At 48.4% G+C, this 16239-nt stretch overlaps 1 protein-coding gene and 1 pseudogene across 1 annotated transcript in view; one reads left to right on the top strand and one right to left on the bottom strand.

Annotated features, from left to right (window-relative positions):
- The window catches only part of Tubb1 (tubulin beta 1 class VI), a 7454-nt gene extending 2445 nt beyond the window's left edge, over nucleotides 1–5009 (bottom strand). Inside the window, exon 1 of the mRNA XM_021194531.1 lies at nucleotides 4976–5009. Within this exon, the coding sequence (XP_021050190.1) occupies nucleotides 4976–5009 (34 nt within the window). The remainder of the gene's footprint in view (nucleotides 1–4975) is intronic.
- Nucleotides 5010–14253: 9244 nt separating this feature from the next.
- On the top strand, nucleotides 14254–14660 carry LOC110319355 (annotated as a pseudogene).
- The last annotated feature ends 1579 nt before the right edge of the window (nucleotides 14661–16239 follow it).

The following is a 16239-nucleotide window of genomic DNA, read 5'->3' as shown; positions in this document are numbered from 1 at the left end:
ATAGATAGATAGATAGATAGATAGATAGATAGATAGATGATAGATAGATAGATAGATAGATAGATAGATAGATAGATAGATAGATAGATAGATAGATGTAGCAAGAAGAAAAGTAATTGAAAGGGTGAGTTGGCCCCTGTGTGTAGGTGCCCTGGGGGCTGCCTGACCCTGCTCCACGAGTCCTCCTCTCTCTTCTCTTCTTATCTCCGCTATGTGTGACTAAGAGGGCTGCACTAGAACCATATGAAGTGAAATGTCAAGCACATAAAACATTACATTGGATTTTGCTATTAACCCGGGTTCGTTACAGCCAGTCCTTTTAGAATCTCACTTCGGATGAGGGAGCTCAAATTTCGCCTTCCCTCAGTCTGAGCTGGAGAAGTGCTGATCTTAGGAAATGAGGACAGACTGAATTCTTATTTGTTTCACAACGGTATCTCCTTCTCACCTTGGGAGTTTTTCCTCCATTGAAATTCACTTCAAAAGTCTACAGCCAGGGTCATTCTGCACAATTTGATGTAATATGTTTTGACCATCCAACATAATCCCAATTCAGAATGACCTATAGCCGTTGTCTTGTAACTGTTTGGAATAGTCTATGTTTCCAATCATGCATACAGCATTTTTTTTTTTTGAGGCAGACTCTTACTGTGTAGCCCTGGCTGGCTTGCAGCTTGCCATGTAGGCCAGGCTGGTCTCAAACTCACAGAGATCTGCCTGTGCCTCCTGAGTGCTAACTCAAAAAGGGGTGTGCCATCGCTCTCTGCTGAGTAGAGCACTTTATTCTTTTTAGTTATTCACTTTTTCATGTGTGTTCGCTAATGTGTGCCAAAAGAATCAGTGGTAGTGAGTCCTCTCTACCACGTAGGTCCCCGGGATGGAACTCAGGTCATCAGGCTTCGTGGCAAGCACCTTTACCAGAGGGACCATCTTGCCATCCCACAGCTTCTATTAACACAGGAAACTACTGGGATGGTCTCATTGGCCCATTCAGAAAAGCTCTCATATTAAAGTGCAATAAAAAAATAAAAAAATAAAAATGCATTCTCTTGAGTCAAAAATCTCCAAGGGTATTTTCCCAAGCCTACTCTGTAAGCGGCACTTCTGTTCCGGACACACTCTTAACAAGAACGCGCTGTGCTAGAACGGACTTTGAAGAGCAGGGGAGTAAGTTTGAGAAGTTATGAAATGGTGGAGATGAAATGTGTCTTAGCATCGTGTGTATGTGTTCATGACCATGTGCACACTCGCCTGTCGGTGCACAGACTCCTGCTTGGACGTTCGCGTGAAGGTCAGAGGTCGAGGTCCAGTGGTTTCCCCAGTCATTCTTATCCTTACCTTTAAAGACAGGTTGCTCACTGAACTGGAGCGCATTGGTTTCGATACAGACCTGTGACAGTTTACCGACCTCTCGATATGAGTGTTCGGGTTCTAAACTCCAGTCTTCGTGCTTCCATGGCAAGAGCTTTTCCAGTTAAGCCTAGAATGTTGCTTGACATTCTTCTAGGCCCGACAAGAAGTCATGGCTGGGACTCCAGCCACCAGATGGCACAATCCCGGAGGCTGCAAGAGCTGATGAGCCCCTATCTTAAAGCTCATTTCCTCCTCAAGGCCTCTCTCCACCTTATCACCTAGGGTCAGAGCCATCTCCCTGAGCCCTCCCCACCCCCACTCTCTGGCGATTATGACGGTCTGATCTGACTCCTGTGGCACGTAAGGGTGACTGATGCTTTTCAGACAGCCCTAGGGCTCCAGGGCCTACAGTTCAAGGCAACCCAGCTTTGGCTCTCTCAAGTGTTCACTCACCCAAGGGCCTCCAAGTCAACACAGCTCAGAGACACTTGCACATCCATGTAGATTGTATACTGTTCGTGGAAGCTAAGAAATGAAACTAAGACGGCAGTCCCTAAGTAAAGTATTGGCTAGGAAGTACGACCGAACACAGTGGGATTTTCTTCAGCCTCAAAGAACCAAGTTTTTTGTCACTTTCTGGAAAATGGTTGAAACTGGAGATTAAGAGGACCAAGCTAAAAGACAAATATCATGTTTTCTCCCATTTGTGTTTATGTAGTCATATAAAATAATGTATGCGTACACAAGATAAAAGTGAGGGAATAAAGGGGTGATAAGGATTTAGTGTGGAGGAACATACTCAAGATACAACACAGATCTGATTAAAGATGTAAAAGTAGACAAGAAAATTAGGAGAATTGAAAAAACCCTCAGAGCCAGGCGTGGTGGCGCATGCCTTTAATCCCAGCACTTGGGAGGCAGAGGCAGGTGGATTTCTGAGTTCGAGGCCAGCCTGGTCTACAAAGTGAGTTCCAGGACAGCCAGAGCTATACAGAGAAACCCTGTCTCGAAAAACCAAAAAAAAAAAAGAAAGAAAAAGCCCTCAGGTTTTCCCAGCTGCATTCCCTACAGTGGGGGAGGCCAGCGTCCATCCCTGGGTCAGACACTACGACACTACGTAGTCCATACACACAGTGAGCTATCGCCCAACAAATGAGAGGCAGGAGGGAGCCACATGGGTCCACTCAAGGTGCCTGGAAGGGCAGCCACTGACAAAGACCTGAGATGGAATGACGGCTGTCAGGGAAGACAGTGAGAGACGATGGAGACGCTTGAGCAGGGCAGAGTTTGCAGTTTATAACGTGAAAGGTATTTTGATGGGGGGAGGGTGTTATACAACAGACTCAATACTACTTGAATTTGCATGCAAAAAAAGGACAAGGAAAACATTAAACAACATACATTTTTACCACCCTTCCCTCGAAGATTTTAATGTTATCGTTCTTTTTTAAATTTAATATTATTAATATTATTATATTAAGTTTAATATTATTAATATTTTATTGAATTAGTAATAAATAGAACACACTGTGATCATATATTTGTACATCAGGAGACTCCCTGTAGACATTCGGGGTTTCCCTACCTTTGAAATGTGTTTTATACATTTATTTATGTATTGATTTTGTGGATGGAGAGCACACAAGTGGAGGTCAGAGTGTAGCTTGTAGGAATCGGTTCTCTTTTACCATGTGGGTCTTGAGGGCCACACTCAGGTCATGAGATTTGGCAGGCAGCAAGTATTCTTACCCACTGAGCTGTCTCTCTCCCTGGTGCCACCTTTTGACTGTTGTTAGTGACACTGCTATGAAGAAACAAAGGTCTTTAATGGTGGTGTGGTTTTTTTTTTTTTTTCGTTTTGTTTTGTTTTGTTGTTTTTTTCAAGACAGGGTTTCTCTGTGTAGCCCTGGCTGTCCTGGAACTCACTTTGTAGACCAGGCTGGCTTTGAACTCAAAAATCCGCCTGCCTCTGCCTCCCAAGTGCTGGGATTAAAGGCGTGTGCCACCATCGCCCAGTCTAATGGTGGTGTTTTTAAACACATAATTCACACACATAAAAAATAATTTCCAATTAGCACAATGAGCTGTCTACATAGATACTTCACATCCATTGTTGATCTTAAAATCAGGAGTGAAGATCCTGGCTTCCAGCCCCTGCTTTCCTGGCTTTGCCCAGGGGAAGGAATCAAGAGCCCCCCCTCCCCCCAGAACTGTAGCAGGAGAAAGGTAGAGAGGAGAACTCATGTATGTACCAGAGTGTTTTCATTACTTATCTCTGTATTCATCTCTAATTTTCTATTGCACACTAAGTTTCTTTGTACTGTAAGCATGGACTCCACCCCACCTACCATGGCTCACCGGACAGTGAGGAAGAGGAGCCAGAAAGAATGCAAGAGGCAGAGGATGGAGAGGGACTGCTGGAGGTGGTCTTCCTGACGTGGACTGACCATGGCAGTCCCTAACTCACAGAATCTGTGGCTGTCTGTACGGCTCAAGCCAAGGTTCATCAGTACTCTTGTAGGCAGCACTGAGGGGGCTCGGTGGGTTATAAAAATGTGTGTGTGTGTGTGTGTGTGAGAGAGAGAGAGAGAGAGAGAGAGACAGACAGACAGACAGACAGACAGACAGACAGACAGACAGACAGACAGACAGAGACAAGACAGAGGGAGAGAGAGGGGAGGGGAGGGAGGGAGGGAGGAAGAGGAGATCAATGTATTAGAGAGAGTCCAGGGAAAGCAGTGAGAAGTAGTATGGGTGAATCTAATCAGTATAAGCATGTGTAAAATTGCCAAAGAATAAGTTTTTAAAGGAACATTTGGGAGTAAAGAAAATACAGTGATGTAGTATTAAAGGAAAACAAACAAAAAACAAAACAAAACAAACAAACAAACAGAAAAACCTCCCAGTAAGGCTGGCAAGATGGCTTAGCAGGGTGACAGAGCTTGAAGCTTAATGACCTGAGTTCAATCCTCTGTAACAGGAGAGAACTAGCTCCAGCAGGCTGTGCACTGATCATCATACGTACACAGCCTGCACCCACCCTCCCAAATCAGTAATTCAAATTAAGAAAAACATTTTAAAGCCCTGCTTTTCAGGTGATTCACAAGGTAAAGAAGCCTGCTGTCAAACCTAATGAGCTGAGTTGGATCTCAGGGAACCACAGTGGAAGGGAAGGGTCAACTGGCAAAACTGTCCTCTGACTCCCAAATGCATGCTGGGACACCACACCTGTACACACACACACACACACACACACACACACACACACACACCACCGCCACCGCCACCACCACCGCCACCACCACAAACATAGTCACACACATAATTATAATAAACACAATTTAAATTAAGAAAATTTCCCAAAAAGCTTCAGAAAACTCTTGAAACAAATTACTAGTTTTAGATGTGGAAAGCTCATCTCTAAAACACTAAAAGCAACATGACTCCTGTACCTATTTACATGTGTAATTATAGGCAAAATTAACATTAATTAACATTCTAGCTCTAATGGTTTTGCTAAAAGACCCTCTTTAGTAAACCATCCATTTAGCAAGTATTTGCAAACCTCCTCTCAGCTGCTTTGCTCTGCTTTTCCTTACCTTGGCTCCGATCTGGTTGCCACACTGGCCAATCTGAATGTGCACAATTTCCCTCATCCTAGCCTTGAACCCAAGAGTCAATTAGGTCGAAGAGTCTGGAAGAGCCTGGGTCACCAGTGTGAGCTGGCTGCAGTTTCATGATCTTGGTGGGACCAGCCCACCCAGCTGCTCTCCCAATTGGCCCAGGGGCGTGTCTGGCTGAGGGCCCCACCCTAGGCCTTCCCTGCTCTCCACAGTCAGGGTAAGAGGGGGTGCTTTCCTCTCCTGAGCGGTGCTCAGTCATTTCCTAGATATGAAGTCCAACCGAGGCTTCCTCTGTGTGGCAGGAACCCTGAGCTGGCCCCTCTCACAGGCCTGCTCTCAACAGCCTCTGGGTTATGATGGTGTCACTGACATCCATGAGTTTTGGGTAGCATCCACGAATTATGGGTGACATCCCTGTGTCATGGCTGAATGAAGCAGTTGGAACACACCCCAAAAGAGATGTTCCTTTCCAAGTCACCATGTTGCCTATCCATGGCTTGCCTTGCTGTCTTCAGCCACGTTGCCTACAGAGCAATTTGGGAGCCAGCCTCAGGCCTCAGGGATGTGGCTGGACAGTTATCCTTCTTAAATTACCAACTTTAATAGTAAAAACAAGTACTAGCTTGACCAGACAGTTCACCAGGTAAAGGCTCCTGCCACCAAACCGAATGATCTGAGTCCAGTGTCTGAAACCCACGTACTGGAAAGAACTGACTCCACCAAGGTCTTCTGATCTCCACACATGTGCTGTGAGGCACACACACACACACACACACACACACACACACACACACAGACACACACACAGACACACACACAGACACACACACACAGAGACACCACACACAGACACCACACACACAGACACACACACAGACACAGACACACACAGACACACACTAAAATAAAATAAAAATTAAAAATAGCTGTTGGCATTTCATCTAGGCCCCGCCCCACAGTTACCTGGCAACAGCCAGGTGTGCCTGACTCACTATAAAGGGGCTGCTTGCCCCCTCCTCACTTTCTTGCTCTCTTCTCCTTTTGCTCTTGCCCCTTACCCTCTTCCCTCTCTCTCCCCTCCCCCCACATGCTCATGGTCAGCCTCTATCCCCCCCCCACTACCCCCTCAACTCCCCTCCCCATGCCCTGAATAAACTCTATTCTATACTATACTGTATGTGGCTGGTACCTCAGGGGGAAGGGACACCTCAGCACGGGCCTGCAGAGGCACCCCTTCCCCCACACCATAATGCACCTCCACCAAACATCTTCCTTTCTTTTCTTTTTTTTATTTAATACAACACAACAATAACTACTACTTATAATGCTAAAATAGTCATAAAATAAAGCTCTCTTTTAAACCTGACCACAGCTGAGAAGGTGACACAAATGTCTTGAGCACTCAAGAAATTGCTATTTCATGGCTGAGAGAAGGCTCAGTGGCTAAGAGTGAGTGCTGTCCCTGGTGAGGACCAGAGTTTGATCCAAAGCACTCAAGTCAGACAGCTCACAAACAACTGTAACTCTAGTTCCAGGGAATGCAATATCTTTAGCCTCCCAAGGCACCTGTGCTCATAGGTGCCCAGACCCTTCCCAGACACATACACAGATACATAACTAGAAATAGAATAAATCTTTTAAACAGAAATAGATCACCATTGGGAGAGGAAAATGCAGGGCTGGAGAGATTGGCCAGTTTGGTAGAGTGCCTACCTGGTATGCATAAAGCCCTGGGTTAGATTTCCAGCACTGCATAAAACGGACATTGTGGTGCATGTCTACAATCTTAGCACATGGAGGTGGAGGCGGGAGGATCAGAAGTTCAAGACTGTCCATAGCTACATAGTGAGTTCAAGGCCAGCCTGGGCTACCTGGTCTCAAGTTCTCCAGCCCCTTTTCCAGAGTTTGATCTGAGAAACCTATGTTGTAACAGGCCAGAGGAGCCATCTCATGGGAAGTGGACTCAAGGGTGCTAAACCAAAGGCTAGAAGTTCATGTCCCTGCTGCCTGCCCACGTAGACTAGTTCCTACACGGATGGAACAAACCTGACACTATTTTCCCAGAGGCTGTGCCAGGGGCTGTATCCAAGGCAGCCCTTAGGCTCAGTGGGGTTCCCAAGGTATAGGGTGACAACGAGGCAGAGACAGGAGAACAGCCTCTCCCTCCATGGGGGTTGAATCAGCCTGTAGAAAGGCCTTCGGTCCAGACCAAAGAGAGGCCTTGGAAAGGACCTTGTCTCCAGAGGACCAGGTTAAACGCATTCTGAACAGGGTACCCATTCCCAGACCAGACCCCAATCCCAGCAGGGTTCCCCAGCAGGAGACAGAACTGCTGCAATGGGTGAACTTAGCATTGCTGACAAATCCAAATGCAGAGTGTGAATACTGAATGGGATATCACATCTGCATTTGGTCTTAGCTTTTGTCTTTGTCACAGCGGTCCATGAGTGGTAGGAGATATCCCAACGGAGAGCACTATGAGGCTGGTCACTGGCTATCTAGTAGAACTACAGAAGTGACAACGTTCAACGGGCACTGATGCCACCCAAGAGAGGCCTGTCTACAAAGTCAGTGTGGGCTTTGATTCTGTAGCTTTGGAACCTACTTCAGAGGTCTGAATGACCACACGATTCTCAGATGTCCTTGTCCCAACCACCGACAGCAAGGGTGAGGAGAAGGTGTAAAACTCAGGAGGTAGCAGAGCAGTTGGAGAGCTGTGTACACAGAGGACCAGAGTTGAGATCCCCAGAACCCATGGGAAGTCCCAGGTGGGTGTGGAAACCCACCTGTAATTCCAGCCTTGGAAGGAAGATAGGGGATCCCCAGAGTAAGCTGGCTAGCAAGACCAGCTAGACTGGTAAGTTCTGGGTTTGATTGAGAGACCCTGTCTCAGAGAATAAGATGGAAGAATTGAGAAAGATTCCTGATACTAAAATCAGATATCCAGGTGCACAAACACACATGTACAATCACACACAGGAAGCCAGACATATCCCCCACAGGCACATATATCCCCATAGGCACACACATGAAAAGGGAAGAAAAGAAAGAAAGAAAGAAAAGGTACACACAAGTTTCGTGTGTTGGTACATACACCTGTCATCCTGTCATCTGGTGAAGCTGGGACAGGAGGATTACCACAAGTTAGAGCTGACCACCATGGGCTATGTAGCGAGGTTCTGTCTCAAAGGTATTAAATAAGAGCCAGGAAGACGGATGAGCAACGTCTATCAAGCTTCTGCCAAGCTCATCAACATGAACTCAACCCCCAGGGCCTCATGGGGTAGAAGGGGGGAACCAACCCCCACAAACTGTCCTCTGACTTCTGCGAGCACTGGGGCATGTGCCTCCTATGATCTACAAAATCAATCTGTAAAATGTAATTAATCTAATTATACATACAGCATCCATTCAGAAGCCAGCACATTCTTTTGCCTCCCTCTTCCTTCACTCTTGATGGCTCTTGGGAACCCTGGTGGCTGAAAGGCATCTGCCCGGCCCTCAAAGCCCCTCACGTCCTCGGGATTAGAGGACAGAAGTGGCCACAGGCAGCTGTTTGCTAGTCACTCAGATGTACGCCTTCCCTCCTGGCTGCTGGTCTCAGCTTTGAGACCCTGAAGTGTCCAATACACAACAGGGTCCCAGCAGTGTCTGTTAAGAGTTCGCCAGCAGCTGGGTGAGTTTGTGTAGCCCGACTCAGAGCCCAGGTTCCCGTCAAGCCCATAATGGGATCTTTCAAGAGAGTGGCCCTGTAATGGTGGGTAGGGACGCCGTGCTCAAGGACGCCTTCCTCCACTCCCTGAGAGGTGGTCTAAGTTGAAAGTAGAAAGTGTTCCAAAAAACTTGGCCATCAGGCTCACCTGGGCGGGCAACAGCCACAGTGAGCTATTGTGGGGAAGCCATGTCGGTGGTAGCCCCGGCCTCTGAAAGGGGCCCGTGTGGCTGCTCGCTGCCTCGCTGTGCGGACCTCAGGGCTGGCTCCAACAACCCTTTTTGATCTCCTTGTGTTCGTTCATTCTCCACTGTATGACGGGGACCCAGTTTGCTTGGGTCCCCCCAGAGCGGCCCTCACTTGAGCACAGTCCGCCTGGTCATCTCAGTTTGCTTAGGGAGGGGGAAAGCCTGGCTTCCAGATGGGCCCTTAAAAGGCTTTTCTGTTACTGGGGCAGTTGGCAAAAAGAGAGTCCTTGTTTGCTTTGATTCCTGTATCATCAACAATGTTTACCCAGTCTCAGCTCAGTGCTCAGCTCTGGATGACGGCTGCAGGAAAGCCAGGGTGGAGGTAGATGCTGGGCAGGAAAGGGCTGGCAGGCCCCCAGGGCTGCCCCTGCGAGGGGCCTATCTTCTCCCTGGCTGAGAATTTCTTCATCTGCACAAACGGACTAACAGTCTCAAAATCACAAGTCCCTTTGGAGAAGTTAGCAGTATGACCGACCCCCGCACCTCAGAAGTGTCCCAAGCTCTGTGGAGGACACCACATGTGGACAGAGACTCCCGGTTGTCCCTGATACTCAGGTGCACGGAGCGCTGAGTGACACTGGTAGGGATGAGAATACAGGCACAGAACTTAGGGAACATAGACCGTTGTCTCTCGGCTCCTTGCCTATGAGAATACCTGTTCTCTCAGGGAAAGAACTTTTGACTGCTAGTCAACTGAGGAGCATAGGGCAACTTCTCACTCAGACCAATAGAAGCACCCTGCTCAAGATGCAGGTGAGCAGCATCCTTGGAGAACACACTGTCGCTCTCAGGTTTGATCTCTTGCCAGTCTGAAAGTGACCCCTTCGCCCCGAACTGTGGTGAGAGAGGAAAGTGGCCCTCTGTGATGAATGACAAGGCCATTCTCTGGCCCCCAGGGAATGAATATGGCAAGGGCAGGTTAGCAATGACTGAGTTCAGGTGCAAAGTTTCACCTGACGCTGCTCTGGGGGCACGGAGGGCAGGAGAGGTGGCTCTGTTTACCATGCAAGGTGGGACATGGAGCAGAGACTCAGATTCCTAAACAGGAACAGGCAGGCCTTCCCTGGCAACACCTTCCCTGTGGGCTCTCAATCACCAGGCCACAAGAAGATGGCTGTAGCAAGCCTTTTCCGGGATGACTCTGGGGTCTATTATGGGAATGGAGCCTAGAAGATAAGAAAAGAGCAGTGTCATATAAAGCCCCCAATCAGCCACTTCCAGACTTCCCCCCAGGAGCTGTTGTTCCCTAGGGGTCACACAGAACTCCCCGACTCCCATTTGGCAAATGAAATTTATCCACTTCTCAGAAGACTCATTGATTTTATCCGCCCCTGGTCGGATGCATTGATGTTCCTTGAATAACTCGAGAAGATTGTTGAATTATAGTGTCTGCTTGTGATTCAGGAGCAGAAAATTTCCCTAATGTCTTAGCAAGAAAATGACATCCGAGAGGTCATTATGAGTGACTCAGCAGGTGTGGGCAGCCACTCTGATGAGCTAAGCTCTACCCTCATGCACCATGCCTCTTGGAGTGTCTCTAAGTCAAAAAGAAAGTTCCAGAAAGAAAAAGTCACGTCAAGCAGAGAGGAGCTTGAAGTTGTGGATGGTGTCCTAGCTCTACAAAGGAGCCTGCCATCTTTTTCTCCTGGAGTCTGCAAGAACTCATACGCTGCTGAGCTTCTCCTCAGTGGCCTACAGTCCCAGAAAGACCATAATGAAACCTGGCCGCCTCTTAGGTATATTGACAGCAGAAATCCGAGTGTGTGTGTTAAACATACACACACACATACACACAAACACACACACACACACACACGCACACACACGCACACACATACACACACATGCACGCACGCACGCACACATGCACACGGGCTGCTGTGATTCTGAAGGGTCTTTCTCAGTTGTACTTTCAGTCCCCAAGGTGTGCCACTGCTGATAAGCAGTGATCCATGGTGGGAACAGAGATGTGCTCACAGCTGTCAGCACCTGGAGCCAAAACCAAACAAAAATATATCTTGAGCTTTTCAAGCCTGGGGTTTGTCTGAGAGAGCTGCCACATGAATCTCAGAAATGATCTATTTACCCAGCAAATATTATCCGAGGGGCCTTAGAGAAAAGATCCTGCCCTTCAAGGATTTGAGGTACATACTGGAGCACAGGCTGTCTCTCTCTGCTGTGACCCAGAAATTGGGGCTTGGAGAACTGACTCGCCACAACTTCAGAATAGCTTGGCATGTCTTCAGACCCCTCAGGCCAAGGGTCCAAGGTGTCAGAAGACAGTCTTTGGAGAGGGCTTCCAGTCAGATATCCTGGGAGCTGAGGGGGCTCACAGTATGCTAACCTCCCCAGTTCTGCATACCTCTCTCCAAGTAAGATTCTTCATCCGCTGCCCGTGGCTCTCCCATACATGACATTCAAATTAGCCCCCAGTGGACTGTAACATTGCTCATCGGCTACCAGGTCCCCCTAAGCAACCTCCTGAAACCAGTGACAATCAGGCTTCGTTTGGTTTCTCATGCTGTGATAAACACCATGGCCAAAGTAACTGAGAAGAAAAGGGCTTACTTCATTTTATAGACTATAGTACATCCTCGAGGGAGCCCAAGGCAGAAGCTTGAGCCTGAAACCATGAAAAAAATGTTGTTTTTAAACTTGCTCCCAAGCTCAAGTTCATCTCTCTTTTCCATGAAGTTCAAGGCCACCCTCCAATGGATGGTGCTGCCCATGGTGGGCTGGAGCTTTCTATATTAATTAGCAATCAAGAAAAGGCTCCTCTGTACAAATGCTGACAGGCCAATCTGATGGCTGCAATTCCTCAACCGAGACTCACTCTTCCCAGGTCTGTCAAGTAGACAATGAAGATTAGCCATCACATGAGGTAGGTCAAACCCTTACATTGCTGTTTTGAGAGACATAGGAAGTCCTCTGAGTGGGCAAATGTGGGAAGGGATAGAAGAAGCCAGGAGTGGATTCACGTGTCCGCTATACACACATCAGGTGCCAGCTGCAGGCACTGTGTTCCGGAAATGATGGCCTTGAAACCGACCTCATGAGTATGACTACAGGAAACTACTCTCACGGCAAGCACGTGCCGACGGCACGTCAGGATGTGAAGCAAGATGGTCCTGGGGACAATGGCAGGGTCCACGGTAAAGCTGAGCCACCCAGTCGGAAGGCCTTCTCTGCCTGTATGTCTAAGCTAGCACAGGTTTTTGGCCATTGACCACGGAGCTAAAGAGTAGGCCGTGATGCTCGGCAAAAGCAGCCCTGCTTCTGGAACACTGTCAGCAGCCATGAAAACAGACGCTGTCTCCAGGATGTGGCCCCACTCAGGAATGTGCAATAATAGGAAATGTCTGCAGCTTGCCAAGGTGGGAGCCAGACAATACCACACAAAGGAAGAAGAGAGAAAAGATCTTGAGGCCACTCCACCATGCACCAACTCCAGTCCACCCTCCCATTGGGTTAGGAAGGTGGGCTGGCCCTGGCCTAAATCAAAAATACGCATGTTGTCCTTTATTAGGATGAGGGGGGAAAATCAACCTTATTTTTAGAAATGAATAGTCTTTTGTGTCTGTGGCCTTGGATCATGTGTTTGCCAGGAGACTTCATGGAATAAAAAAAAAAAGCCCTCACACTCAGATCTGTACCCAGGAGCCTCATGTTAAGTTCTGGCATCTCTGGAAGCGCCGTCTTCCCCCATGTAAAGTAGGGTAATAGTATCTCCCCATTCCCAGGCAGGATAGGAGGAAGAATCGAAGCAGGACTAAGGTGCCTGCTCCAACAACATGCCAAACTGGAATGACTCACGTTATCTCTGGGAACAGCCCAGGGCTGCCAGTTACTCAGGCAGAGAACCGTGTAGTGGTTTCCGGAAACATGCCCAGCTCACAAGCACCTGCTTCACTGCCCCAAGCCTGGGTGGCAGAGACACACGACTGCTCATAAAACACCTGCTGGAAGCGACGACGAGTGTGTGTGTGTGTGTGTGTGTGTGTGTGTGTGTGTGAGCGGAGCCTGCAAGGCAGGAAGGTGTGGGCCCTGCCCTGAGTCTCTTTCTTTCCAGGCCCAGAGGAGGAGATGAGTCACTGTGCCCAAAATGACCTCCCTGACATCTGACTTGGTGTCAAAAGGGAACACACCTTTCAGGCTGTGGCTCCGTGCTGCCAGGTCATTGAGTCGGCTGAGGGGGGGTGGGGATGGGAGGGTGGATAGACAGCGCACCAGCCACAGGGATGAACTCAGCCGTCTACACGCATGGGACCAGGGCAGAGATAGACCACATGACTTACACCTCCTGGGTCCTAGCAACCTTTACCCATGTGCCCTTCAAAGAAGCCCTTAGGACCGAGGTCCTTGAAGAACAGCAGCAGTAAATATTGGAATTTGCAACAGGACACACACACACACACACACACACACACATCGAAAAAAGACCTGTGAGAAGAAGTCCTTTAGCATGGACTTACAAAATTATAAAGCAGGGTAGCCAGTAGGGTCTTTAGAGCAGGGTGGTTAAATATTACTCCAGCAGCACTAAGCTTCAAGGTGAAGAGCCCTTGGCAGCTCAGCTATGCTGCCATCACAAGGGGCTAGAATAACATACAGAGAGTGACTCACAGGCCCATTTCTTTCTTGGCTTGAAAATCTTGGGCTCCCTTCCTTTCTCTCTAACCAACCTCTCTTCTCATCACCTCCCATGTTCTGATAGGGGAACTCCAATGGGCTTCTGTTCACCCATCTTGGACAACGTATACCTCACTAGCCTGTAATATCGTAACCCCTTCCCCAACTCCTTTAAGCAGCATTTAATGAGATTCGTCAGATAAATGCTTCCTCGTGACAGCACTTACAGAGCAAGACGACGAACGGGTGCCTATTAGCCTCCATGATTTCCTGCAGGCGACACAGATGACACTAAGGTCATCGCACCTGCTATGCAATTTTCTGAGCCTGGGAAAAAGTGAAGCCTCCTAAGCTCATGGACCTACATGACAGAGAGGAGGGAGGGGGGTCACATGTCCTCATGGCAGGCCTGTCATATCTAAATAGCATCTGAGTCTTTGCTGTGATGATGCCAAAGCATGCTCACAGCACCCCAGGGCTCCGGCACCATGATGCTTGCAAACCAGCGTGAGGCATGCGCATGCGCGCTCAGTCCTAGACCTGCCTGCCTGCCTGCCGACTCCAGGCAGACTGTAAGCCCTGTGTGAGTGGACTTTGCACCATTAAGAAGACCCTGGCCTTTCTTCCTTCCCTGGCCATCTTATCGGCTGATCTTGGTCGGGGGTTGTCCCGCACCTAAGGCAGGAAGATGGTGGCTGCAAAGAAGATGAAAAAGTCTTTGGAGTCGATCAACTCTAGGCTCCAGCTTGTTATGAAAAGTGGAAAGTACGTGCAGGGGTACAAACAGACTCTGAAGATGATCAGACAAGGCAAAGCAAAGTTGGCTATCCTCGCCAACAGCTGCTCAGCTTTGAGGGTCTGAAATAGAATACTATGTCTAAAACTGGTAGAATATTGGCTAAAACTGGTGTTCATCACCACAGTGGCAATCATATTGAATTGGGTACAGCGTGTGGAAAACACTACAGAGTATGCACACTGGCTATCATTGACCCAGGTGATTCTGATATTACTAGACGCATGCCAGAACAGACTGGTGAGAAGTAAACAAGAAAGTTTTCCTTTAATAAAACTTTGCCAGAGCTCCTTTTGAAAAAAAAAAAAAAAGAAAAGAAAGAAAGAAAGAAAGAAAGAAAGAAAGAAAGAAAGAAGGAAAGAAAGAAAGAAAAAAAAAAGCCAACCCTGGTTGGCTTCCGGAGGGTGGGACCAACCTCTGTTACTCACAAAGCATTTTCAGCTCTTCCTCTCTTCCTTCTTTCCTTCCTTTCATTCATTTTAATTAATTAGTTAGTTAATTAACTAATTCAGCAGTTGAGCGCTCAGACTGCTCTTCCAGAGGGCCAGAGCTCTGTTCTCAGCACCCAACAGATGTGGGCTCACAACAGCTTCTAACTCCAGTTCCACAGTGCTGGGTTTGCTCTACCGGCCCTAAAGGACACCCAGACTCGTACACATATACATCACATAGGCACACATAGACACATTATCTAAAATGCATATTTTGTTAATTTTAAAATCCATTCATTCATTTCCTCATTCTCTGTGCCAGGGATTGAACTTGGGACCGTGGGCCCACTGAGTACATACTCTCCCGAAAAACACTGCTGTGCTATTGTTTTCTTCACTAGACCTTGCCTGTGTGATGCCATAGAATCGCCAAGACCAATTGTCCCCCTCCTGAGAGAGAGAGCTCATGTGGAACCCACAGGGGAGGTGACACTCCCTCCCCCCCCCCAGAGTGGACCGAAGGGCTCTAAGGTCAATGCGTGGTCACTACTGGGGAGAACTAGCGTAGGGAGCTCAGGTCTCTACCTGGGTCTTGGGAGGCCCTCATCCCTACCATCCTACTTACCACCCAGCAGAAGAGAGAGGTCGCCATGATTCCCCAGACTGATGTCAGTGTTCATTTGCCTCGGTGACTACTTTATAGCAACAGGGACCCAAACTCTTGCACTGTTAAGGGTAGCCCCAAGTTTGCTTCTGAGGTCTAGTTCTACTCTCTGACAGGAGGTATCGGGCAGGCTTTGGAGTCCTGTTGGAACCCTGGGGGATCTGGAGAGGCAGGCGGCAAGACAGCCACTGTGATTTCTGACGGCCCCTAGCCACAGGCAGAGGAATGGTGGTCGCCCTGCTGGCCGTTGTGCGTCAGGAATCTCACCCCCACCCCCTGGAGTGAACCTGAGATAAAACATGGAATGTTTCTTACAAAAGAAGAGATAGCTTTGTGGCCTGGGACTGCTGACTACAGCTCACGGGGCACAGGGGGAAGGGGAAATTCTTCCATTACGAAACCTAGGCTGGTCAGGTCCCACTTCTTTCTCAGTTCCTCATCTTGGAAGAGTCTGGTTAACAGGGACCCTTTCCAGAACCCCAGAGACTCACGATATATGTGCCAAGTGAAGTTTTCCTTTAAGAGTAATCCTGGAAGGATCTCTCTCTGTGAAAGAGAGCTGTCTCTTCAGGGAAAGCCTGGGTCTTGGGGGGGGGGGAGGGGGGCGGGATTCAGAAATCCAGGCTAGAGTCCAATGCTGGGTGTGACCCACACCTTCTTCCAGCCTCAGGATATCTCTGTGCGCTCCTAGGGGAGACCTAACCTAATGGGACACTGCACCACACTCCAGAGCACAGAAACAAAAGAATCTGGGCTGAGTGGGCCATGGAAGCCTGCTGAGCC

This window comes from Mus pahari, chromosome 3, assembly GCF_900095145.1.
Source record: "Mus pahari chromosome 3, PAHARI_EIJ_v1.1, whole genome shotgun sequence".
Lineage (NCBI taxonomy): Eukaryota > Metazoa > Chordata > Mammalia > Rodentia > Muridae > Mus > Mus pahari.
Note: the sequence above shows the minus strand (reverse complement) of the source record. Positions and strands in the feature narration are given on the sequence as shown.